Source organism: Scardinius erythrophthalmus (assembly GCF_964197995.2).
Source record: "Scardinius erythrophthalmus genome assembly, chromosome: 5".
Taxonomy (NCBI): Eukaryota; Metazoa; Chordata; class Actinopteri; order Cypriniformes; family Leuciscidae; genus Scardinius; species Scardinius erythrophthalmus.
In genome coordinates, this window is record NC_138225.1 from 3,288,072 (window position 1) to 3,314,699 (window position 26,628).

Below are 26,628 nucleotides of genomic sequence, written 5' to 3' on the forward strand. Positions count from 1 at the left end.
TACCCTCGTCACGAGACTGAACTCACGATACGATATTATTGCGAGACATATGATAAAAGGTTAACAGAAAATAAACTGTTGATTGAAATGCTAAATTTGATATTTCATTGTGTGTGTAAATGAATAGGACAATAGAGACACCCGAATAACAATATTCATGATTCTGAAGCTGAAAATACAGAATTACTTTAGACGAATATGTTTGATCTCTGTCACTGACTATATATATTTAAAATAATTTAGGCCACTTGCATTATTATACATTATATTCAGCATTATATATAGTAGTTTAATGTAGTACTGACACTAAAACTCTAAAAACGTTTATTTTTTTCCTCACATACATTTTTATTTTGGGTGAACTATCCTCGATACATATTGTTGCATTTTTGTATTGCGATATATTGTGACACGATATATTGTTACACTCCTAATATTTACATAAACAATATAGCAAAATCTCTTTATATCATCACCACAATATATATCGTCATACCGCCCAGTCCTAGTAACAGTCCTATATTTAGCTTTTCCCTTGTTCGTCTTTCTTCAGTGTGTAATGTTGTTTATGAGTTCTTCTCTATATGAGTGTCAGTGTCTCTGAACTCCTGAAACGCCTCCGTTTTAGTCTCGAGTTTCTTCCGGGAACGAACACGTCACAATATTCCTCATTTAAATAATTAATGCACAGAATAAAGGGGCGGGGCCTGGTTGAGTTAGTTAGTAGTGTGTTAAACTGGTGGTTATGGTAAGGGGTGGGACATTTCCCAAACACACTCGAAGCGCTCGACCAATCACAACACACTGCTCCAGCCAACCAATCAGAGCGCAGTGTGCTTTCAGAAGGCGGGGCTTCATAGAGACAGGAACTAAACAGAGCGTTACTGACAGACTGGGAAGAGAGGAGGTGAAACAGTGGAGAATATGAGGAAAATAATCAACATTTAGGAAGGAAAACCTGTTCTAGTAGAGCCTGAAAACATAATCAACACTTTGAAGATGTACATAATACGTCCTCTTTAAATTGTCCTTGATAAGTGAAACCTGTTGAACAGATTTCAGATTTTTCATAAAATAACCAGATAGTGTTTTGCTGTGTGAGAAGTGCTGTAGAGATGGATAATTAAAGCGAGCCTGAACCTGCTGCGCCACATGAGTCACGTCAGACACACTCGTGTGTGTGTGTGTGTGTGTGTGTGTGTGTGTGTGTGTGTGTGTGTGTGTGTGTGTGTGTGTAAGGTCGGTCATTGAGGACATCAGGAAATAATTGGACTGAGTTTTGTCATTTGAGTGTGAGACACACAGCGTGAATGAGACCGAGATGAAGTGAGTGTTTGTGTGTGATTGATATGAACAGCAGAATAAAAGAAAATGACTTTAATCCTCATGTGTTGTGATATATTTAATGTTCAAACACTTTCATGTACGGCAGTTTAATGCACTTCATGGTCAAAAGGTATTAAGTTTGTTTGTTGAATGATTATAAACTAATAGGACAGAACTCAGAATTGTCTCAAAATATGATGCATTTGGTCTTGCTTCTGTCAGTTATGATGTTAATATTATTCAGACAACAGCAATTAGAGAAAATCACTCACTTGAACAATTACAATCATAAGCAATGGTTATTTAAATGCTTTAAAGCTACATGACATTGTTTTATTTAACTTGGTAATACATAAATACATGTCAAGTCAATTTTATTTGTTTAGCTCTTTTCACAATACACAATGTTTTAAAACAGCTTTACATGATGTTTAATATCTGGGTTTGTAAACATGGTAAAATATGGATAATTACTAGTATGTAATACCAATATAAAACAATAAAATGTTATTTTATTGTTTATGTATTTTTTTAATAAATAATATAAAGCATGTTTTATTGAAATCCTCCTTTAAATTATATTAGGCAATGGTTTTATTCAGAAATGTCATTAATGGACATTTTCAAAAATGTGTTTGTTTTTTTAATCAGATGTCACACTGAAATAGCAAATACATTTGCTGCTGTCGCTAATATAATGTCATATTCAGTAAAAATAATATAATATATTTTTTACTGTATTTGTTGTAAGAAATATGTTAAATTATTGTATATAATTGTCTTTATTTCTTGACATTTTATTGTTGTTATGGTTTATAATTAGGGATTCAACGAAATTTTTGCCGGCGAACATTATTGGCTGAAAATGGCATTTTCGATATCGGCCGAAAACATGCCACCCTGCCCCGCCCCTTAAATATTAAATTGATATTTAATATTGTTTTAATATAGGCCTATTTTCTCTGTAATTGTAAACAAAGGTGTGGTTATTTTATTGCCTTGTATTTTTTTTTTATTCAGATTCAGTAAAATAATTTAATTGAATTAAAAAGTCTAATAATAATACAATTATTCAAAAAACTAATATAAAATAAGATATATATATATATATATATATATATATATATATATATATATATATATATATATATATTAAGTAATTTTCGGTTTTCGTCCAAGTGCATCCAGAATTTTCTGTTTCGGCCCAAAAATTTAATTTCAGTGCATTCCTAGTTATGATAATTCCTACTACTCTGTTTGCCATGATAATAGCCTTTGCTGCTGATATGGTGTGTATTATAAAATTATAATAAATAATGAGTTTTTTCTGTGTAATTGAAGTTGTTTCTGACTGTTGGTTGTGTTCATGTCTGTCAGTTTCAGTGTCAAACTCTCGTCGTTCTGTCTTGCAGGTTGTGTTCGAGTTACCCTCAGAAACTGCTGGTGCCCGTCTGGATCACAGATAAAGAGCTGGAGAGCGTGGCCTCCTTCAGGTCCTGGAAGAGGATTCCTGTGGTGGTTTACAGGTGAGAGAAGCAGCTCGTCCATGTCCAGTCCTATCGCAGTCAGTTCAGCCTTAATATCCAGCCCTTTTTCTTCTGTCATATTAAAGCAGTAGTTCACTTTAAAATGAAAATTACCCCATGATTTATTCGCCCTCGAGCCATCCTAGCAGGGTTCCCACGGGTCCTTGAAATCCTTGAAAGTTTGTGAATCTGAAAAAAAAATAGGCCCTGGAAAATAAACACACAGATACAGGTCCTTAAAAGTGCTTGAATTTATTTTGTGCAAGAAGTTTTCTGGGAAAATTTCCATACTATTCCCTCCGGTCGGATGAAAGTGTTATTTCGCCAACACTTTGTGGCCTATGCGCTCTAGCTTGCTTGATTTACGTTAGTTACACGCATTTACGCGTTACGTTAAGTGTTTCCTGTGTGAGGTACTTCGTGTTGTAGGCTACGTTGCCATGACGTTCACGCGCGCACAAAACCACTACGATGGAACCTCAACGTTTGTTGTTGAACACAACAAATGAGTCCCCATATTTATTAAGTCCTTGAATTTGAGGGTATTGGACCTGGAAAGTCCTTGAAAGGTTCTTGAATTTGAAGTTAACCAAGGTGTGGGAACCCTGTCCTAGGTGTATATTACTTTCTTCTTTCAGACGAATACAATCAGAGTTATGTTATTAAACACCCTGACGCTTCCGAGATGTATAATGGCAGTGGATTGCAACCAATGAATGCAACCAATGACCAGTGAATGAGCAAAGACGCGATCTGAGAGAATCGCAGACGAGTCGCCGACGCCCGTGAGATATTTGGCATGCTAAATATCTGGACCTGTCGGCGATTCAAAATCCTGCTGTGTGAAAGTGTTCTGACTGAAAACTACATCGGCGATGACCGACAGCCAATGAGAGAGCAAGATACAGAGCAGTGGGATGTTCAGGGAGGAGTTATAGGCCACAATATCAGTATTTTAATAGATATATTTACAATTATATCAAACAGAAACAAAGCACAAACATTTGCTTGACCAGCAGCAACAGCAGCACATTGCAAAATTATTAATTTACCCCAAACTCTCTTTGCAGAACACACAGTCCTTGCTCCCCTTGTCTTCCCAGCCATTTCCTCATGCATAATATGTTTTTCTTTTTCTCCTTTTCGCTGCAAATCAGTGCACAGACAATTTGGATCGCAAGCTTCTTGCAGGCTATTATTTTTAATAACAATTTCAGTGTCGCGCGAGAACTGCGGTCTACACACGCAGGATTTTGCGCTATTTCCTTATCACTTCTCGCGTGTGTTTGGTTGCGAAACGTAGTTTGCGGACCAGACAGAAGGTGTCGGCGATTCCTCCTCTTGAAAGTCATGCAGTGTGAAACCTCCTGTTGCCGATGCATCGTGCAGTGTGAACACACCAGCAACTGAATGTTACCCCAGATAGTCACGCAGTGTGAAAAGAACAGTGACCCGACTACTTTGAAAATCGTGCAGTCTGAACTCGGCTTTAGGGTAAACAGAACGGAACCAACATGAATGTATTGCAGATATCATCAAGATTTTAAAGTGCAACATAATTCGAGAATTTATTCTGATTCAAGGGGAATCAGAATGCCAAATCCTGACTAACGAGAGGAGGAGCTGGGGATGAGGAGGGTAATTCGCTCCTGAGAAACTCGATAGCTGCTGATAATACTGAAGGAGCTTATATATGCACACGGTGATAGGCCTCGTATTCCTATAGGTAGACGTGGATCAGCTGAGAGTCACTAATGCAAGCTTGTTATTTACGCCACGCCATGGCGCACTACGCTACTTCTGACGTCACAAGTAGCGCTTTAGTGGAATCCGTATGTTCGTTTGGCCGGAAGCTAGAATTTTAGTTTTTTTAATAAATGTTTTTTTTCGAACTCATCGCTTTGCTTTAGAAGGCCTTTATTAGCCGTGTGGAGTTCATTTATGATGGATAGATGCACTTCTTTGAGCTTCAATCTGATGGTTGCAATCCACTGCCATTATAAAGCTTGCAAGAGCCAGGACATTTTTTAATACATCTCCCATTGTATTCGTCTGAAAGAAGAAAGTCATGTACACCTAGGATGACTTCAGGGAGAGTAAATCATAGGCTGATTGTAATTTTTGGGTGAACTATCCCTTTAAGAATGCGCCCCTGCCGGGTGACTGATGTCCTCTGATTGACTCTGTCCGCCAGGCACCAGCGTAACGGGGCGGTCATCGCTCGCTGCAGTCAGCCGGAGATCAGCTGGTGGGGTTGGAGGAACACGGAGGACGAGTATCTGGTGACGTCGATAGCGAAGGCCTGTCAGCTGGACGCCGGGCCGCAGATCTGCAGGAGCAGGGGAGACGGACCCGACTCGTGCGACAGTGACTTCGGTGAGACGCTGATAACGCATTTATTTAAAGGGGTCATCGGATGCTAAATTCACTTTTATATGGTGTTTGCATATAAATGTGTCTTTGCCGTGTGTGGAGACAATCTCCACACAATGAAAAAAATCCATTCACTCCTTTTTAATCCTCAAAAAGTCTAAACACTCTCAATAATCAAGTCGTTTGGATTTTCTGAGCAATATGATGTCATATTGCAGTTGAGCAGTTGCTCATTATCATTTAAAGAGACATGCACCGAAACGGGTCGCTGTGAACGGAGCTGTTTTTGAGGAGGTGAAGGGTGTTATTTTACACAACCATTGAGGAATTTTAACCAAAGTATTTTACAAACTTTACATGAAGACCCTAAAGAATCATACCAACAAATGAGCATCCGATGGATGTCCCTTTAAAGGATGTTTTTCAGATATTCCCTTTCATGCAGTGTGTAATACAGCTGTGAATTTAAAGGTATAGCGGAGGATCTTTTACTTCCTGGTGGGTAACCTAAACTATTGGTCCTCCTAATTGTCAATCATTCTGGTGAATCAATCAAACTTTTCAAAAAGTGGAGAGGGCCGGTCTTATCTAAAATTTGGAAAGATCCTCTGCTATACCTTTAAGTGCAGATAAATAGTTATCTGCCAAAAGAAAGAAGTGATTCTGAATTGCTGAAACGAGTCGTCAGTAATTCCAGTCATGCACGAACCTACATAACAATGTAACAGATTTGCATAATGCCAGTCTGTGCTCTCATTGGCTGAACAGCATCTGCTTTGCCCCGCCCTCAAACACTGTAGTTGTATCTGAGACTGGAAGAGTTTGGTTTGTGTTGTTCATGTTGAGAAGACCAAAGCAAATCCACTTTGATGAGATTAATACAGTAACATCATTACTGTATGTATCTCAGTGTCTCAAGAGCTGATTTTCAGATATGTTAATGGACATTTGGTTTCTGACCAATCACAACAGACTGGGCCGTCTGACCAATCAGAGCAGAGCAGGCTCTCAGAAAGGCGGAGTTTAGAGACGCTGAATCCTTTTATCGAACCGTTTCAGACACTGACAAAAAAGAGCTCATGCTGCAGTGGATATTATGAGACAATTAAAATGTTTTTTGAATCGCAATCCAACCCTTTAATGATTTTTATTATTAATTAGAGAGTTTACAGACTTTAAATAACTAATTAATTTGTGAATTATTAAATTACTTGTGTAATTATAATTATATATTAAGAAAATAATGAAAATAAAAGTATATTGAAAATTATGGTAACTTTACAATAAGTAACATTTGGTTAACGTGAAATAACAAAGAAAAATACTTTTACAGCATTTATTAATCTTAGTTAATGTTACTATCAACATTTACTAATACATTTTAAGATCAAACGTTCAGATTTCGGTTTATTGAATGTAATTGGTTGGGGTTTTATTAATTGGGCTATTAATACTGTGGAATTTTAATTGTGGCGAGCGAGTCTGTGAGTTAGTTATTCCGTGCATTAGAAATGCATAAAGCCTGTAAAGTACAAACATGTTTTGTTTTCCAAATAATCGTCTTTTAGACCAGTGGTTCTCAATCCTGGTCCTGGGGACCCACAACTCTGCACATTTTATATGTCTCCTTTATCTGACACACCCAGTTCAGTTCAGAGCTCTTTCCTAACGAGATGATGATCTGAATCAGGTGTGTTAAATGAGGGAGATATACAAACTGTGCAGAGCTGTGGGTCCCCAGGACTAGGATTGAGAACCACTGTTTTAGACCATTGAATCCTTCCTCTGTCAGATAATTACTGTATATGTTTTGGGGGGGAAATGTCATTAGTAATTAGTTTCTGTCCTAAAATGCGTTCTCACCCTCGTTCTTTCCCACAAATGAAGAGCGTTAACGCGTCTAGAGACAATTAAGTGTGTTGGACTGCAGATGAACGGCTCGCGCCAACCTGATTGCTAAGAATCATGGGTTTTGCCATGGGAAAACTTTTCAATTACGGACGTTTCCTCTCTGACACTGCCAATGTGTGCTGGGAATGAGGCGGGCCGAGGTGCCTCGAACTCGACTGCAGAAGCGCCTGGAAATGAGTTTGCAGGCTGTTGTCTGAGAGGGAAATTGGCAGGAGGTTTTTTGCGCAGTTGAAGAGTAAACGCGCTCTAATTACGGTCGTGACCGCACCATCTAATGAGTCGAGAGCCGATGCCAACATCCTCACAATCAGATGCTTCGCGAACGGATGAAACGCTCTGCAGAAATGCGTTAGACAATGTCAGGTTGGTTATAATGCAGATGGTGCATTATTTTCTCCAGCGGCAAGACCAGAGATTGTTTCTATTTCACAATCTCCCATGTGTAATTGAAGTGTCGTGATGATTCACTTTTCTAGAAGACTTTACTGTAACTGAACTTAAAGGGGTGGTTGATTTATGATTTGACTTTTCTAACTTTAGTTAGTGTGTAATGTTGCTGTTTGAGCATAAACAACATCTGCAAAGTTACAACGCTCAAAGTTCAAAGCAAACGGAGATATTTGCTTTTAAAGAAATCGCTTTTTAAGGACTACAACAAACGGCTGGTAGAGACTACACCACATTCCTCCTGGGTTAGTGACATCACCAACCCTAGAATTTACATAAACCCCGCCCCCAGAACACCATTTATAGATTATGAAGACAGAATATGCTAATCAATGACTAGAAGATAACTACACATCAGCTTCATAAATTCATCAACTTACCATTCATAAATGTCCTGTTTCTTCTACATGTTGTCACTTCTTATTGAGTCTCTCCATCATTGTCTGACTCCGGTTTGAACATAAAAGGCTGAACGTTTTTGAAATTTTCAGTGCATGTGTGTGTGAGGTAAAATGACACAAGATCTTGAAGCTCCGCCCCCTGTGCCGGGAGCAGCAGCTCATTTGCATTTAAAGGGACAGACACAAAAACGGTGCATTTTTGCTCACCCTCAAAAAGTGACAATTTTAACATGCTATATGAAAATATCTGTGGGGTATTTTGAGCTAAAACTTCACACACACACTCTGGGGACATCAAATACTTATTTTACATCTTGTGAAAAGGGCATTATACTACCCCTTTAAATCTGGCAATTTTACATTTCAACTAATTGTTTTGATTCCCTTGTCACCCCTGTATTAGACGTGTAAAATCTTTGATTTGTAAGTGTGAATGAGTGTCCTGCTGCATGGAGACGGGACACACATTTTGGGGTTGCTTTTTATTTTACAGTACTTGCACTTACATGTACTTACAGTAAACTTACATAAGAAAGTACTGGGTAATATAAGGTAACAATATGGGTTAAGGTTAGGTTTGGGGGTAGGTTCAGGGTTACTACCTAGTTATTACGTGTGTGTGTGTGTGTGTGTGTGTGTGTGTGTGTGTGTGTGTGTGTGTGTGTGTGTGTGTGTGTGTGTGTGTGTGTGTGTGTGTGTGTGTGTGTGTGTGTGTGTGTGTGTGTGTGAGAGTGAGAAATAAAGCGCTACGCCGCTACCCATTTTGGACCATGTTTTTGTAAGGCTCTGGCAGTAGTGCATGACACAATGAAAATTTCAATAAGCAAATATAGGTTGACAACACTGCAGAATCAAAACACAAAACACAGCAAAATACCACGGAAATGCTCTCGTTCTTTTCTAGGCCACTATAGAGATTGCGTCAAAGCTATTACTAGAGGTAACGGTCTAACGAAATGCAAATTTTGGATTTTTTTCTTTTTACTCTAGTACCAAACCTTTTTTAAAACCCCTTCAACTGCATTTATTGGTTTTGAAATTATTGAAATATTTTATTTATATAGCGATGTGAATTTAAAGTGTTATTTAAAAAGATTGGTGCACTAAAAGCTTTTTGATTTTGTTAGACCATTATTACCTGTAGCACAAATTTTAGCTTAAAAGCTTCGTTTACGTGCCCGGGAATTGCCAATAATATGTGCAAAGTAAAAAAGCATTGGTATGGTAAAAATAGTAACAAATGTGGATTTCTTTAGTCCATTGCAACTAGTATGAAGCCTGCATGTTAACTTTAACACACGCTCTATGGTGGCTGAGTAACGGCACAGTGAAATGGGCAGATTGGCTGTATTGGCCCATATAGGAAATTCAAGAGTTCATAAAAATATTTTGTTACAGTAAAAACTGCAAAATTATGATTTTTGCTAGATCATTAGACCCTGTATAAAACCCCTTTGCTCATTCTGTAACAGGGCTAAATTAATAAAAGAGAAGTGCCGCATTATTAAAGAGGAGCTTCACGCATCAACTAGTAGCAGATGAATAAGTATTTTAATGCAGCTTCATCATAAGTCGGTTATATTGCAAGGATTTCGGGTTCTGATTTTCTAAAGTTCTGATCCATAGCCATTAACCAAGGCACTTACATTACGCAAACAAACAACTCATTCACCTCTGCTCTAACTTATTTAATAATCTATTTTTGTTATACTGAAGCTGGCATCGTGAGCTATGAATATTGTTTGCTCTAGGACAAATTGCCTGTGATTTTTCCACAACCACAAGTCTCTTTGGATAAAAGCTTCTGCTTAATGTAATGCACAGGCTTTATGTGGCGTGCATTTGCTGCATTACTCTTTGAAAACCATTTATATTCCATGTTATCTATTTATTTATTTTATTGTGCACAGAGGGGAGGTTTGGATGAACAAGTTACTTATCTTCAATGTAAAATGTAATTAATTCAGTTGTTAATTAATCACAGGGTGGTTCAGTTCCAATAATCATTTATCCTGAGTCGCATTGCTTTATGCGATCACTCTTTTTAATTGGATGTTCCACTGAATGCAGTGTTTTTGCTGAGTCGAGACTCATCTCTGGACTCTTCCGGTCGAGTTTTGGCTGGCCTCCGTAAAGTGTCTCTCATCTTAATGCTTCTAAGTGAATTGGCTGTCATGTGCAGGAAGAATCAGTGCTGTCGTGATGCCAGAAGTTTCACAGCATTGATTTTTCCAGCGGGACAGACTGAAGAATTATATCTGCACTTGTGTCGCATTAAAATGAGTCTTATGGGCCGGCTTACTCTTATTCGCCTGCTGTGTTCACCTCTCTGCCATACTAAAACTTATTTCTGCGGGGTGTTGTAGAAATGTCATGACTCAGAACAGCGCAGTATAATCATAATTGTGTCCTATCATAATCATAATCATAAAAGCTGCACCAAATGAGTGGTTCACTTCACTTTCATTAACATCCGTTTTGACAGTTTCTGTTTCACACACTGTTTTTGATAGTGTAATATTTGCATTTTTTACCAGTTCTAACAATTGTATCCGTGTTGTCTTACGTCAAATACTTTCACAATTATAGACTGTTACCATCAACAAAAGCTGTCTTTATATACGGCAAAGGCTGACGTGCATTTATGTTTTATTTACTGTTTAATGCTGCTCATATTGGCATACTTGTATTTACACAACAGTTGCATGATGTAAATAGCCTACATAAAGTATATAAGTTATAAAATAAAAAAAACAGGAACTCATTAAAAGGCTAGGGCTGCAATATTATGACAAAAAGAAATATTTATTGTCGATTATTGCTCTTGATGATGTAATATTGACATTTTGGTAACGCTTTACAATAAGATTTCATTTGTAAACGATCTAAAAATGAACAGTTGTGTTTTTGGCAACTAACATTAACAGATGATCAAGATTAATGAGTACAGTAACAAATGTATTTCTTGTCGTTAGTTAATGTTAATAACACATTAACTAATGGGACCTTATTGTAAAGTGATACATATATATTTTTTGTCCCTTTATCTTCGGTGTGGGGGATATTTTTGTTATTTTGATGGCATTTTTTGCCCTTAACCCTGTTAATATCTGCCCCCTGTATGCCGTTCGTGCAGTGTAGTGTGTAATAGGCAGTGTGTCAGTATTTCTTTCTAATCTCATCCACTCTGTCTTGTCCTCAGACTCGTCTCTGACGGGATGTCCCGTTCCTGACGCCAGCGCCGCGGCCCAGAAGTTGCTGATTCTCGATGCCCGTTCATACACCGCTGCCGTGGCGAACCGTGCCAAAGGAGGAGGCTGCGAGTGTGAAGGTCAGTGCTAGCGAAGGGCATTTTTCAAAAATATTGTATTTGAATATTCGGGCTCATAAAAATCGAATATTTGTTTATTTAAAGGATTAGTTCACTTTCAAATTTTTGCTGATAATTTACTCACCCCGATGTCATCCAAGATATCCATGTCTTTCTTTCTTCAGTCGAAAAGAAATTAAGGTTTTTGAGGAAAACATTGCAGGATTTTTCTACACATGATGGACTTCAATGGCAATCAACTATTCCAATGTTCAAAGAAGGTTCAAATGTCCGTCTCAGTGCAGCTTCAAAGTCTCGACACGTTCCCTGTCGAGAAATAAGAGTTATCTAGCGAAACGATCGGTCATTTTCTAAAAAAAAAAAATATATATATATATGCATATATGCAGTTATGCGCATAAGTTGAACTCACACCTTTGGATGGAAATACATCTGTTGTTTGTTTGTTGACTGAAGTCTGTTTTCTCTCTGGTTTACTTGTGTTTTTAGAGTACTATCCCAACTGTGAGGTGATGTTTATGGGCATGGCCAACATCCACTCCATCAGAAACAGCTTTCAGTCACTTCGAGCGGTTTGCAGTCAGATCCCAGATCCTGGCAAGTAAGTGACATTAATATACACTCCCGTTCAAAAGTTTGAGGTTGGTAAGATTTTTTTAATGTTTTTGACAGAAATTTCTCATCAAGGTGGCATTTATATGATCAAAAATACAGAAAAAATATGATATATTATTACAATTTAGAATACATGTTTTCCATGTGAATATATAGTAAAGTGTAATTTATTCCTGTGATCAAAGCTGAATTTTCAGCATCATTACTCCAGTCTTCAGTGTCACATGATCCTTCAGAAATCATTCTGATATGAGGATTTGATGATTTTGATCAATTTAATGCAAATAGTCTTAATTTAAAAAAAATACCCCAAACTTTTGTTTGTATATTAAATTTAAATAATATATATTCTATTTATATATTTATATTTGAATATATAGAAAAAACATTAGCTGAGAAAATAAAAATAAAAGCCTCTAAATGAAGATAATTCAAAGACAGTGTGTTATCGTGGCTGACAAGTAAAGCATCGAAAGCATACGTTTTCATTAACACTTTACTGGCTTTTGTGTACAATGTATTTACAATGAACATTCTAACAATTATTTATGAAAAGGTGTGCATTAAAGTTAAAATGCATTGAGTTCAATTAATGCATGATTGAAAATCTGGAATCTGAGGGTGCAAATAAATCTAAACATTGAGAAAATCTCCTTTAAAGTTGTTCATTTATGTTGGCGATTGTGCTGCATTCACTCACACAAATAAATGCTTTATATATTTCCGGTAGGAAATTTACTAAATATCTTCATGGAACATGATCTTTACTTAATATCCTAATGATTTTTCATATAAAAGAAAAATTGATAATTTTGACCCATACAATGTATTGTTGGCTATTGCCACAAATATACCCGTGCGACATGTGACTGGTTTTGTGATCCAGGTTCACATATCGCACTTTTCTTCAACATCGTGCCGCCGTAGTTTCTGCTTGTGTAACCCGAGTCTCGGTTCGCTCTGTCCAGCTGGCTCTCGGCTCTGGAAAGCACCCGTTGGCTCCAGCATCTGTCCGTCATGCTGAAAGCTGCTACTCTGGTGTGCTCTGCGGTGGAGCGCGAGGGACGTCCGGTGCTCGTCCACTGTTCAGACGGATGGGATCGGACCCCGCAGATCGTGGCCCTCGCAAAGATCCTTCTGGATCCCTTCTACAGAACCATCGAGGTACATGTGAAGAAGTGCTGCTCCTGTCCTTTAAAACAGGGGTTTTGGGTCTGCAAGGGAGTGACGTAGAAAAGGAAAACTGTAAAAAATAAGATTAAAATAAATAAATTTGATTAAAATGTCACCTGTTACCTTTATTTATATAGCGCTTTTTACAATACAGATTGTTTCAAAGTAGCTTTACGGAGATAACAGGAGAATAATGCAACAAAGTTGAGTGTCAAAGTCCAGCTTAACCCATTTGTGTCCACATTTTTCTGAATGGTTTCATGCATAGTCGTGTTAATAGTGTCCTATGTGAACATGTTGTGCATTTATTTTCCCCAGGTTTTAGTTTTTTTTTTCTCAAAATCCCTTATTTGGTTGTTTGCTTGCATATAATTGAAACATAAAACATGGATAACTTAACTATCTAGAAAATTACTTATTTATGGAAAATGGCAACTATATACTACTGCAACTATAGTTTCCGATGGGCTTATTAAGTGAGTTCAGTGATGGTTCATTTTTGTTGAATTTTTTTTTAAAATTTGGTTCATTTATCTATACAGCCGCTCTGGAGAAAACCGTGAATAAATAAATGTGAATAAGTTCATCTATTAAATTAGATAAAAAAAAAAAAAAACATTTTGATTAATATAAATAAATAAATTGTATTAAAATTCTAAATGAATAAATACATTTACAGTGCATTAATATAGTAAGTAGAAAAAAAAATAGTGTATAAATAGTGTATAATCAGTTCATTTTGTTCTTATCTGATAGTGTCAGTGCAGTTAAGTGGATAATATTACATTTGCTACATCCTCTAGATCTCCAGTCATCTTTGGTATTGTGTCCGCAGGGTTTTCAGGTGCTGGTGGAGACCGAGTGGTTGGATTACGGCCACAAGTTTGCGGACCGCTGTGGTCATCAGGAGAACAGTGATGACGTGAGCGAACAGTGTCCGGTGTTCCTGCAGTGGCTGGACTGTGTTCATCAGCTCCTGAAGCAGTTCCCCTGCCTGTTCGAGTTCAACGAGGCCTTTCTGGTACCAAACCTTTGCTTTATCTACAGTAGGGCTGGGCATTGACTCAAATGTCATGTGTATGTATACTGTATATTTGGTCAACAGCTGAAAAATAGCATAAGTAATTAGCCAATCAACACATCAGTTGCCTGTTTACATGGCAAAGAAAAATGACCCATACCTTAAGAAAGACCGAAACGTTGGTTTAATTAAGAAAATAAGCCTCAGAATTTGAGCTACACTTACATTTTTAGTTAAAGTCCCCCGTCGTCAATAATTGTATCCCTTATTAAAACTCATCTTTGATCACCAAAATTACATATTTAAATGTTTTCCTTGAAAAAAAAAAAAATAATTTCTTGAATGTAACTCGACACCCTTGCCTCATTTAGAATGCGCGGTTCTATGAATATGCAAATGAGCCCCGCCTCCACTCACTCACTCACTCAGATCCACTGGTTGACGATCACACGTTGATCTGATTGGTTACAAGGTAGTTTGTGACGTCAGAAACACCAGCGATTTCAAAGCGTGTTTTTGAGACTGTCTTTGGTTCACTGCAGTTTTAAGGAGGAAATACTCCGCAATGGTGTCGACTTATGAATGTACACATGGTTTGTCTTAAAGCATATTAAAAACACCACATAAACAACATTAAAAGCTTGATTTTATTTATTTATTTATTTTTGTTATACCAAAGGGGGAGTTTATAAAAAATAAACGGCATGATTCAATGCACCCAGACTACACGGTTCCCATCATAATCACTGAAGTAGTCTGTAGATTCTGAAGCCTGATTGGCTGGGTCATGCGGGAAGGATAAATGATCAGTTTATCTGTAGGTCACATCCAGATGTTGTTGTTCTGATTAACTCTGTTGTTGTCCTAGGTGAAGCTGGTTCAGCACACGTACTCCTGTCTGTACGGCACATTCCTGTGCAATAATGCAAAAGAGCGAGAGGCTCGTAACGTCTACAAACGCACATGCTCCGCCTGGTCTCTCCTTCGCACCGGAAACAAGAACTTCCAGAACTTCCTCTACATCCCCTGCCATGATATGGTCAGCACACCTACACATGCACACACATAAAGTCATGTCACCTTAATTTTTACAGTGCTTTATACAGAACAGATTGTTTCAGTAATAAACAGGAAAATAACAGAATTGATGCAAAAGTCATCAAATAAAGCAGCTAGTGTCATTATTCAGCTCAAGTGAGCTCAGTGTTGATTCAGTTCAATAACTGTGCAAGTTCATTAATTATAAAACGAGGTCTATAATCAGCTTTAAGCAGTCAATGCTGCAAATATTTTGAATTATGATACTAAGGCCGTGTGTCCACCAAAGCATTTTTTCACGCGGCTGGCGTATTTTTCCAATTGTTTTCAATGGGAGCGGCATGTTTTTAAGAGGCGCTGAGCATCTTTTTCACAATGAAGTGCTCAGCGTTTTTTACCGGTCGTCGAGATTTGAAGAATGTTCAACTTTGGGTAAAACCCAGCACTCATCACTATCACTTCTTACCCAGCCGTCCAATCACAGTGGAGGAGGGGTGGGACTAATTCTTACAGACTGCACCTTTAAGCAAAACATGGTCAGGTCAAAGTGTCTGAATCATTTCTGGTCCCAAATGTTCATACATTTTACTGGTAGTCACTATGAAGAACTTTTGGGTATAATATGTCACAGTTTACTTGATTTTGCTATCCTCACTTACATAAATGAACTATAGTGTCCTGCACACACTAGTAAAAAAATAATAATATTATATATAAAAATTATATCTGGTATCTGAATCATTTTTGGTTTGACTGTATATTTTAAAGTATTTAAGAGCTAAACAATTTATATTTACTATAGACATTTCTATAACTGTACGATTTCATTAATTTCTGTGCCTTTTCCAAACTTGGAAATTCGCAGATATTTTAAGAGAACCGTTTAAAAGACATTCAAATTTCCAATTTATTTTTGTAATGCCCAATAAATGTCTTGGATTTAACGCCACAGTCACTGTGAAGACGTTGGTGTGTGTGTGACGTCTGTGATTGCCTCTGTTGCAGGTTTTGCAGCCCGTATGTCACACGCGGGCTCTTCAGTTGTGGACGGCTGTTTATCTGCCGACATCATCGCCGTGCACCGCGGCCGAAGACGCCATGGAGATCTACCTGAGCCCGTCGGCACAAGGAGAGGAGTTCACCTCGCGCTCGCTCGACAGGTGACCGCTCGCGCGCAGATTACACTGCTTCACAATTACACTTGTCCGCATATTGCTTCGAGAAATCTGTATTTGGCCAAGTTCCAAACAACTCTCCCAAAAGTAATATTGTGATCCAAAGGTTTCAGGTTTCAGCGGACTTTCTGCCATTAAACCACAGATTGCAGGACTGTCAAGTGTCAGTATTTTATTTTCATAAGGCATTAAATAATTTTTAAAAAGCATTAAATGTTGTATTTTTTACAAAGCATTAAGTTTGCTTTATTTGTCCTGGTGACATTTTGAATGTGTTTTTTGTTTTTACGCAAAATATTAGGTGTCATAATTTGTATTAAACAAAAGGCAAATTATTGTTATAAAACTTTATTATTATATATTAAAGTATAAACAAAAAACAATTTTTGAATAAAATATTGTTTGTTTTACTTGCCTTGGTAACATTTTGAGTTTTTGTTTTTTTTACAAAATCATTTTAAGTGTTAGTATTTTTGTTAAACAAAAAACTTAAACAAAAGTATTTTTATAACGCATTAAATATTATTTTATAAAACATTAAATATTTGCTTTACTTGCCCTTGTGACAAAATATTTATGAGCCATTATTTTTATTAAACAAAAAGCAATGTTATAAAGCTTTATTATTATAAATTATTAATGTATATTTTATAATATACATTGTTAAGCATATATTTATAAAACTATTAATGTATTAATTTTTTATATATTTAATATTTTATTTTTTATAAAGCAATGTTTGCTTTACTTGCCCTGACACATTTTCAGTGTTGTTTTTTTTACAAAAAAATATTTTTAAGTGTCTGTATGTTTGAACAAAAAACTATTACATTTTAATGAGACTTTTAATGAGACTTTTAAATTTGAATAATTTTTATAAAATATTGAGTTTGCTTTACTTGCCTTATAAATATTTTGCTAAAAAAACATTGAAAATGTCACTGAGACAGTATTTTTGTTAAACAAAAAGCAAAGTATTTTATGAAGCCTTAAATATTCTTATCAAATATTATTTTTATAATGCATTTAGTTTGCTTTACTTGCCTTTTTTTTAGCAAAATATTTTCAAGTGTCAGTATTTTTAAGACTAAAAATAACACCTATTTTCCTTTTTAAAATAATTTTTGTCAATATAAAACTTGTTTGTTTATTGTATATTATGGTGTATAAAATATAAACCTTATTTATAAAAACCTTTTTTTTATACACCGTTATCAATGAGTCTCTATACTGAGATGCATTGAGTTGTGTGTTCAGATTCTGCCCTCTTGTGGAAAACTGAAGCATATTGACATTGTGTGTTTTTCCATTCACTCAGGCTCCCCAAAACACGGTCGATGGACAACTTGGTGTCTGCTTGTGAGAACGGCGTGACGCTCACTCGCACCTCAAGTGACCCTAACCTGAACAAGCACTGCCAGGAGGGACGGCCAGCGCTGGAGTCCAATCAGCCGTTGGCGATCCAGGACACGTCGATCACTGGATTGGTCAGCGATGAGCAGGAGTTGGAGACGTGTGAGGAATTAGGTTCTTCGATCACTTGTGAGCAACATGAGGATGATGTAAGGGTGGAGCCTTGTTTGACAACCCAGCCACTGCCGTCTTTGCCCCACCCCTTAGCATTAGATCAGGCCCCGCCTCTTCCTGTTTTAAATCAAGCCTCGCCTCCAATCCCAATCAGTCCCCTCCCACCTTTACCGCAGGAAGAGGAAGTCAGGACTGCAGAAATCACTTCCACACCCTCAAATTCACCTTCTCTTTGTAATGGCTTTGCACACGTAGAAAACACTAGCAGCTCTTTGAACTCCGAGCTTGAACACTGTTCTCCAATGGAGGCGTCCGTGGAGACGCTAACGGAGCAAAGCGCCATCGCTCCAGCTAGGATTGAATCGCACATCCCTGTTGAAGCAAAAAAGACTGAGGCGTTAAGAAATGGAGAACTTGTTTCTGTGAGAGAACGGCCACCCCCTGCCGACTACGCCAAAGCAGCGCGGCGTCTTATTTCCCAAAGCCAGTTGACTGATCTTTCCCTACTTGGCTCCCAATGGGACAGCGTCCAGGGCCTTGTCCAGTCGGCCTGCGGTGGCGCCATTCAACACGGGAGCTATCATGGCCGTCGATTGGCAAACAAGCTTCTTCGCACCCATGGCGGAAGTGCAAACGGTGGGCCGTGTTGTCGTCGTGACCCTTTGCGCACTCCTGGAAGTCCAATCCAGTCGGGTTGGTTTTCCGCTGTGAAGAACTCAAGCTACGCCGCACTTTGTTCCTCAGCCGCCTCTTCGTTAGCAATGGGACCGTCCTTCCGGCAGCTTCTACCCTCCCACTCTTCACCCTCCTCAGGCGGATCTCTGGCTCCATCTCAGACGCCCGCGTACCTGGACGATGACGGTTTGCCGGTGGCGGTGGACGCGGTGCAGCAGCGGCTGCGACAGATTGAATCCAATTACAAACAGGAGGTGGAGGTGTTGAGGCGGCAGGTTCGACAGCTCCAGCTCAAACTAGAGAGCAAACAGTTCTGCACGCCGCCCTCCGAACCGGACGTCGACTATGAGGATGATATCGTAAGTTTATGTTCTTACATTTGCACGTTTCCTATCAGACCGGTGTGTGGACATGCAAACTGATTTCAATGAAAGTGAATTTAACATGTGGGTCCAGAAAACTCTTCAGTTTTATCAAATATAAGGGTATTAAAGGGGTGGTATAATGCTCTTTTCACAAGATGTAAAATAAGTCTCTAATGTCCCCAGAGTGTGTGTGTGAAGTTTTAGCTCAAAATACCCCACAGATATTTTTATATAGCATGTTAAAGTTGTCATTTTTTGAGGGTGAGCAAAAACACCGTTTTGTGTCTGTTCCTTTAAATGCAAATGAGCTGCTGATCCCGGCACAGGGGGTGGAGCTTCAAGAACTTTGGCATTGAGCATTGTATCTTTGCAGATGTTGTTTATGCTCAAACAGCAACATTACACACTAACTAAAGTTCGAAAAAGTGAAATCATAATCAACCACCCCTTTAAAGTCTTAAATATCTTAAATGGTATAACAGAAATCTTAAATATAATTTTAAGAGGTCTTAAATTTGGGAATGTAAAAACAGAAACAGCCTACTAATTGTTATATGATTTAATTAAATGCGTTTCAGAGTAAAAAATAATATAAAAATCGTACATAAAAAAAAAACTGCTAACAGCTCTCTGAACTCCTAGGTCGACCACTTGAATCACACAGAGCGGATTGTGGACACAATATCGCCTGTTTTTGCTCTGTTTTGCCAACAAAAATAGTTTCAAACAAAGCCACAGCAGAACTGTTGTACATCTCTGAGCAACACACGGCAGTGTTTCATCACTGAATGAATCAGTCCATTTAAATGAATCTGTTGAATTAATGATTTAATAAATCGACCATTAACAGTGACTTGGCGCCGCCTACTGGTAGTTTTAGTTTCATATGTAAAGAATTTTTTGGGATTTAGTGGCCGATAAATCCAAATTTTGTAATATTTTTTGAGAGTCTGATTACAAAAACAAAAGTGTCACCATTAAAAGCCATGCCCCAAGTACACAATTATAATGATGTCCTATATAATTTTACACAGCCTATTTGACAGACTTGTTGTTGCACTTAACTGTGTTTTGCTTTTTTGACGTGATTTTGATTTATAAGCCAATATATCGGTTAGCGGCTTTCAAATATAAAGCATTCATATCGGTGCAACCCAAACATTTATGCATTTGTAACTGCAGGTTTAATGTATTTGTCATGTTTTTGAAAAGTCTCTTCTGGTCACGAAGGCTGCGTTTATTTAATAAATACAGTAAAAAAGTATTGTGAAATATTACAGTGCAGTGTTTGATTGACGGGTGTGTATCTGCTCCTTTAGTTATGCATTCGTGTTTTCACTGCAAATGCGATGCTCACATGCATCTTAATACCAGGTGTAAACGGGGTCTGCATTGAGTGTCTTCTGTGTCTCGCCCCTTCAGACGTGCCTGCGGGAGTCAGACGGCAGTGATGAGGAAGACTCTCTGTCCAATCACAGCGAGGATCGCTTCAGTGAGGGCAGCTGGGACCGCGTCGAGAGGAAGGACACCGAGGTAAGGGATCCACACTCTTTCCTAACGCCTGTTTCACACATCCTCCGTTTGCAGTGCGTATTCGTTCCCGCACCCGTGTTAACCGGTTACAGCATTCACACTGCGCGTGGATACGGTCCGTCAATGCGTTCCAGGACCGGTGTGTATACAGCAGTGCAGAGACCGTTATTTCTGCTGTGCTGCACGCGCTAAATTAAAGGGATAGTTCACCCAAAAATTAAAATTAGCCCATGATTTACTCGCTTTATAATAGGAGTGAATGGGCATCATTTTTTAATAATAATAATATGTTTATTTTCTATAGCGCCTTTCAAGAACCCAAGGTCGCTTCACAATGCAATACAAATAACAAACAAACAGCAAGCAAACAGATACAAAGGCCATCTGCTTATAACAGACAACAATTGACATGAATCAAAGAAAAACATATTGTACTATTTATCAAAGCATACAATTACGACAAAGTAAGTAGCAGATAGGGCTAAGAAAGTGAAGAACAGAGAAAACAGTGTCGAGGATACTTATTTATTGGGCAAGCTTGAAGATATGAGTTTTAAGTTGTTTTTTGAAAGACCAGATGTTGTCGGCCGCACGAAGATTCGGGGGTAGCTTATTCCAAAGCTTTGGGCCAACAACACTAAAAGCCCTACCGCCCACCGTAGAGAGTCTGACCCGGGGTACCACGAGTAGATTTTCAGTGCTGGACCTAAGGACCCGAGTTGGAACATATGGCTGTACCAAATCAACAAGGTATTTGGGTGCCGGGCCATGTAAGGCTTTATACACTAGGACCAACAGTTTGAATTGGATGCGGTTTATGACAGGAAGCCAGTGCAGTTGGTGAAGAATAGGAGTGATATGGGTCCGATTTTTTATTATATGTGAGGGCTCGTGCAGCAGAGTTTTGTACCATTTGAAGGCGGTGTATTGCTTTGGTGGGTAGTCCGCTGTATAATGTGTGTTTTGTGTCCATTCAAGTGCATCTATCCATCACAAAAGTGTCCCAAACGGTTGGTGTAAGAAGAAATATCCATATTTAAAACTTTATCGACTAAAATAACTAGCTTCCACCAGGACATTTTTTAATATAACTCCGATTGTATTCGTCTGAAAGAAGATAATCATACACCTAGGATGGCTTCAGCGTGAGTAACTCATGGGCTAGTTTTAATTTTTAGGTGAACTATCCCTTTAAAGTGACGGCACATGGTCCGTGGTCAAAATAAACACAGTTTGACATTAAAATGTAGTTATCTCACCATAAATGCGTTTAATTAAATTACACTCCTATTTTTCAGTCATCTTTTTACTTTAAGCCTGGGGTAAAGCAAAGAAAGGCCAAACACTTACAATGAGTAGCAAAAATAACTGATGCGGTCAAAGTTTGAATATTTTTGATTGTGAAATACACTGTTTGTTATTACGTGTGGGCAAGGCCCGTGAGTCTTTTTATATAAAGGTTTAAATGCTAAAGAGATGAGCATGAGAGTCAGCTGTTTTTGTCAATTGTAAGTTTTAATTTAATATTTGTGAATAGAAAGGTACGTTTAAATGTTTTTGCCACTTGCTTGAGCAAATTAATATATGAATCTAAATTTATTCAATGCATTGCTTTTATATAGTTTTTAAATTTAGTGTTTAAACGTGAATAAGTCTATGAAAGACTATATAGTAATGTGTACAAAAAGAGAATTGCAATTCTGACAAAAAAAATTTTTGGATTTGAAATATAAAAATAGTAAATAAATGTTGTGTTTGTGGTATACAGCGGATCAGTTGCGCACTGCAAACGGAGTGTAATGCCCCTCAGTTGTTCTCAGTGCACCACATACACACTGCAAACAGAGTGTGTGTGAAACAGGCGTAATGCCCCTCAGTTGTTCTCAGTGACACTAATATCCTCGTTCCCGTCTCTCAGGTCACCAGATGGGTCCCGGATCACATGGCTTCTCACTGTTTCAACTGCGACTGCGAGTTCTGGATGGCCAAGCGTCGGCATCACTGCAGGTGGGTCTCGTCCTCAGACCCCTCACACACCTCACACCCCTCACACACCTCACACGCCTCACACACCGGACTGCACTGACATCATGTGTAGAGAGCAGAAATGATTGGATCTTGCTGATTGTGTTGATTGTAAAGGGTTGCCGAGCTGCTTTTTGTAACCTTGACCTAAATTTATTAGTCATGTTAAATATTTAGTCATGTTAAATATCAATCACAACAACTGATTTATCACACATAATTAAAATAGCTCATTTAATCAGTGCTTATAAGATTAAAGTGTCCTGTTTTTGATGCTTGTACGTTGTTGTTTTTTATTATACATTTGTCAGATTTGATTTTAAACTTTGATAGAATATTTGATTGGATTAATAGTATTTGATAAAATATAGAATTTATAGATGTATGTGATTGTTTGGTTAATTTTATTATTAGTACTATTTATATACTATTTAAGTATTACAAATATTTAAAATTAGCTCTTATTTATTATATACTTTAATTTGTTTAGCTTTTAGTAAGTAATTGTGCTACTTGCTTTGAACATTTTGGGTTTTTTTATATCTAAATATTTAAATAAATATTTCTATTTTTAGTCATTTTAGTACTTCAACTTAGTTGAAAATGCAAGTTTATCATGTAATATTTATACTGTATTTAAATTTTGGATTTTTTTTTTTTTTTGATTTGTATGTAATCAGTTGGTTAATTTATAGAATATTAGTTTAGTTTTATAGCCAGTGTTAGTTTTAGTATAATTTATAGTGTTATTACTATTTTGAATGAGCTTTTTTAGCTTTCGTTAAGGTTTTGCAATTTTGTTTCTTCTTTTTTTTTGTAGTTTTGTTAAATATTTCTTTTTTAGCTTGTCATTTTTGTTTCAGTTTTAGTTCAACTTAAAAAAATACAGTTAGAAATGTTGCCACTTGGTTACTAACTGAACGAATTTTAAGTTTTTCCATCTAATTTTTATATTTTGTTAGTTAACAAGAACAACACTACTTACATGTGTGGCACATATGATTAATTGCTTGGTTGTTTGATAGAATATGTGATTGATTAATTGCTTGGTTGATTGATTGATTGAATGTGTGGTATTCTGGCAGGAACTGTGGTAACGTGTTTTGTAAAGACTGCTGCCACCTGAAGCTGCCCATCCCAGACCAGCAGCTTTACGACCCGGTTCTGGTGTGCAACACCTGCTACGACCTCCTGCTGGAGTCCCGCACGCGAGAACTACGCTCACAACAGCTCAAGAAACCCATCGCCACTGCGTCCAGCTGAGACGGCCAATCACAGCGCGCGTGTGCAGACAGATGCCCGTCATTTAGAGGAAGAGCTGCTCTCGGCCTCCTCCCCCCCAGACGCACGAGGAGGGCGATTTTGAGTCCAGATCCGCTGAGACTGATCGACTTGAGGAAGAGGATGGATGAAGTCCTGAAAAAAACGAGCGCGGTTCGTGATGGAGGGGCGTTTTGAAAGTGAACTGATTGAAAGCTTCTCTGGCTGAGGACATAAACCGAACCCATCTGCGGTTCAGATGCACAGAGAGGCGTTGCTTCATCTCAAAAATCATCTTATCACACACACACGGCCCCCTACACATCACCAATGAAACACACACTCACACACACACACACGTAGGACAATCACCTCCTTCCCTCAAAGCCCCATACGTGTCCATCAAGAGGCTCACTATTTAAGATGAAAATCAAGCTGCTACACTATTTAAAAATGAAATAATTCTACTTTTGTATCCTTATTATTTTGTGCACTATGGAGGGGATTCGAGACCAAAATGGAGAAATCTGCAGTTGTTTACTTGCTGTCATCTGCTGATATGAAGCTTGAATGTATAATTTCGTTTCATTTGTATTGTTTCGGAGAGGTTTCTGGGCTGCCGTTACTGAACAAGCTGCCGGTTTGCATTGCATTGATTGCAGTTTTGTGGTGTTAATGGGGCAGTGCACAGAACGGATGTATTTTTCTTGTCCTTTTTGTTTTACTTTCAGCCACTCCCTTCAAAACGGCGCTTCAGCTGAACTGTGAAATGTTCTTTTCACTCTCATTTTATGTGAAACACACACACACACACACACACACAACTAACTTTAAATGCCAAACTCAAGTTCCCAACATGTCAGTAATATAAAGACTTCCATCATGTTCATCTGGCTGGTTGAGTGTATGTAACAGAAAGAAAGAAAGAAAGAAAGAAAGAAAGAAAGAAAGAAAGAAAGAAAGAAAGAAAGAAAGAAAGAAAGAAAGAAAGAAAGAAAGAAAGAAAGAAAGAAAGAAAGAAAGAAAGAAAGAAAGAAAGAAAAACAGAACAAGCTGAACATTTATGCACCGTTAATGTGTATGTTGTTGTTGTTGTACGTTACGGTAAAACTATAGCCATGTTGCACTGCTCTATTTCAGAATCTTTAGCCAGAATACTAGTGTACTAGTTTCTTTTCTACAACTTCATCTGAATAAACCAATGACAGTAATTTTACAACATTTTGATTTAATCTCACAAGTTGGAACGGGTGGATCATTGGAAACTGAAAACGGACTTTTGCATTCGAGGGTTTCACGTCTTTGTTCGCTCCTGTTCTCAACATGTGTCTTGTGAACATCACACAATAGAAATGCTTATTCAAAATAAGTGCTATGATTTATTTTCCCGCTCTTTCTTTCACGTCGTCCGCGTCTTCAAGCCCGGTTCCCTTCATTAATTGTGTATTTTTAATGGTGAACCTCTCAACAGTGCCATGTGTTTTTGTTTTGTTTTTTCTTCTGGATTCACCATGTAACTTTAACATGTTCAGTGGTACAATAGCTAGATGCTTAACAGTGAGAAAATGATTTGGTTGAGAATCGATTTTGGGATAAAACAGGATAAAACACTTTTTTTTTTTTTTTTTTTTGATGGTTTAATTTTTCATTGTGTTTAATGAAGGACACATTTTGAGTTAAAACATTAAAAAGGAACCCAGAAATGTGATGTATAGTTATTTGGTCTGTAATAGTGGCTAAAATCTGTCACTTAGTGAATAATTGTTGTAAAGATATGCATTGTACAAGTTCAATCCCATGGGTTAAATAAAAAGATACGTCTTTATCAGCCATCTGTGTCCAGTGTTAAAGTGTAACTTTAAAGAACCGCTTTTTATTACAATGCAAATGCAAAATGATTTACTCGTGAATTCCTCGGCCCATGAGCGTCTCGGAGAACGTTTATTAGTTTATTCTTCCATCCGGGAACAATACAAGTCGACAGCAAAATGACAAAGTTTATTAAGAAGTATTTCCTACTAAAGCAAGGCAGTATTTGACTGAGTTCAATAGCAGACTGGTGGGAGTGGCCTTGGACGGCAACATGCCCAGTGCATTATGGGTGTTGAAGTTTTTATTTATTTGCCAAAAAGGAAGAAACTAGTCCTTTTTTCCTGTTTTCTGTAGTATATCAAAAACGTTTTTCACCTTTCTACTGTATAGGCTGCCAAGTTTTATTAATCTCATTTTGCCAGTGGTGAAGTACGGTTATTCATCCTCTTTCCATTATGAATTTGAAAAATCATGCTCTGTATGGAGCTTGAATACTAAAATAAGCTATTAGCATTTTTCTTTTAAATGCAGCCATTTATTATTTTTAACATTTACATTTAAAACAAAGAAAAATCCTGTACAGGTTCTGAACTTTTACAGCATTTATTAATCCGTGATAATGTTAGTTAGTAAAAATACAGCTGTTTATGGTTTGTTCACTGCATTTATTAATAATAAAGGATACAAAACTTGATTAAAAAAGGTAACGCTTTACAATAAGGTTTCATTTGTTAACATTAAATACATGAACTCTCTCCCCACCATTGACGGATTTTGAGATGACGTACTGCATTAAATCCAAAGTCTAGTGGATGCATGCTTTTTTATTTCCCAAACGGATCATTTCCAGTTCTGCGAACTTTGGTTTATACTACTTATGTGCTTAAAGTTTATGCAAAACGTAAAAAGGACATTATAAATCAAGCTATCTTAAAAAAATAGGAAATGGGGCATAAATAATCAAGAACTTTTTGGGATCCTAAAGTTAAGCCAAAGGGTCTCTGAGGTGGTCATTTGAACATACAAAATATAATATCAAAAGGTGGATTTACTGGACTTTAATTGAGATTTTCTTTGGTTATGTGAGACATGGC

The 26,628-nt window shown here is 37.6% G+C and overlaps 1 protein-coding gene across 3 annotated transcripts in view; it reads left to right on the top strand.

Moving 5' to 3' along the window:
• Positions 1–24,637, top strand: part of mtmr4 (myotubularin related protein 4) — an 89,844-nt gene extending 65,207 nt beyond the window's left edge. For all 3 annotated transcript variants that reach the window (XM_081365861.1, XM_081365860.1, XM_081365859.1), the window contains 12 exons: positions 2,739–2,852; positions 5,047–5,228; positions 11,187–11,315; positions 11,805–11,916; positions 12,899–13,094; positions 13,939–14,124; positions 14,993–15,163; positions 16,168–16,322; positions 17,656–18,898; positions 20,327–20,437; positions 22,356–22,444; positions 23,548–24,637. In XM_081365861.1, coding sequence (XP_081221987.1) covers positions 2,739–2,852; positions 5,047–5,228; positions 11,187–11,315; positions 11,805–11,916; positions 12,899–13,094; positions 13,939–14,124; positions 14,993–15,163; positions 16,168–16,322; positions 17,656–18,898; positions 20,327–20,437; positions 22,356–22,444; positions 23,548–23,725 — 2,866 coding nt within the window. In that variant the 3' untranslated portion in view covers positions 23,726–24,637. The remainder of the gene's footprint in view (positions 1–2,738; positions 2,853–5,046; positions 5,229–11,186; positions 11,316–11,804; positions 11,917–12,898; positions 13,095–13,938; positions 14,125–14,992; positions 15,164–16,167; positions 16,323–17,655; positions 18,899–20,326; positions 20,438–22,355; positions 22,445–23,547) is intronic.
• The last annotated feature ends 1,991 nt before the right edge of the window (positions 24,638–26,628 follow it).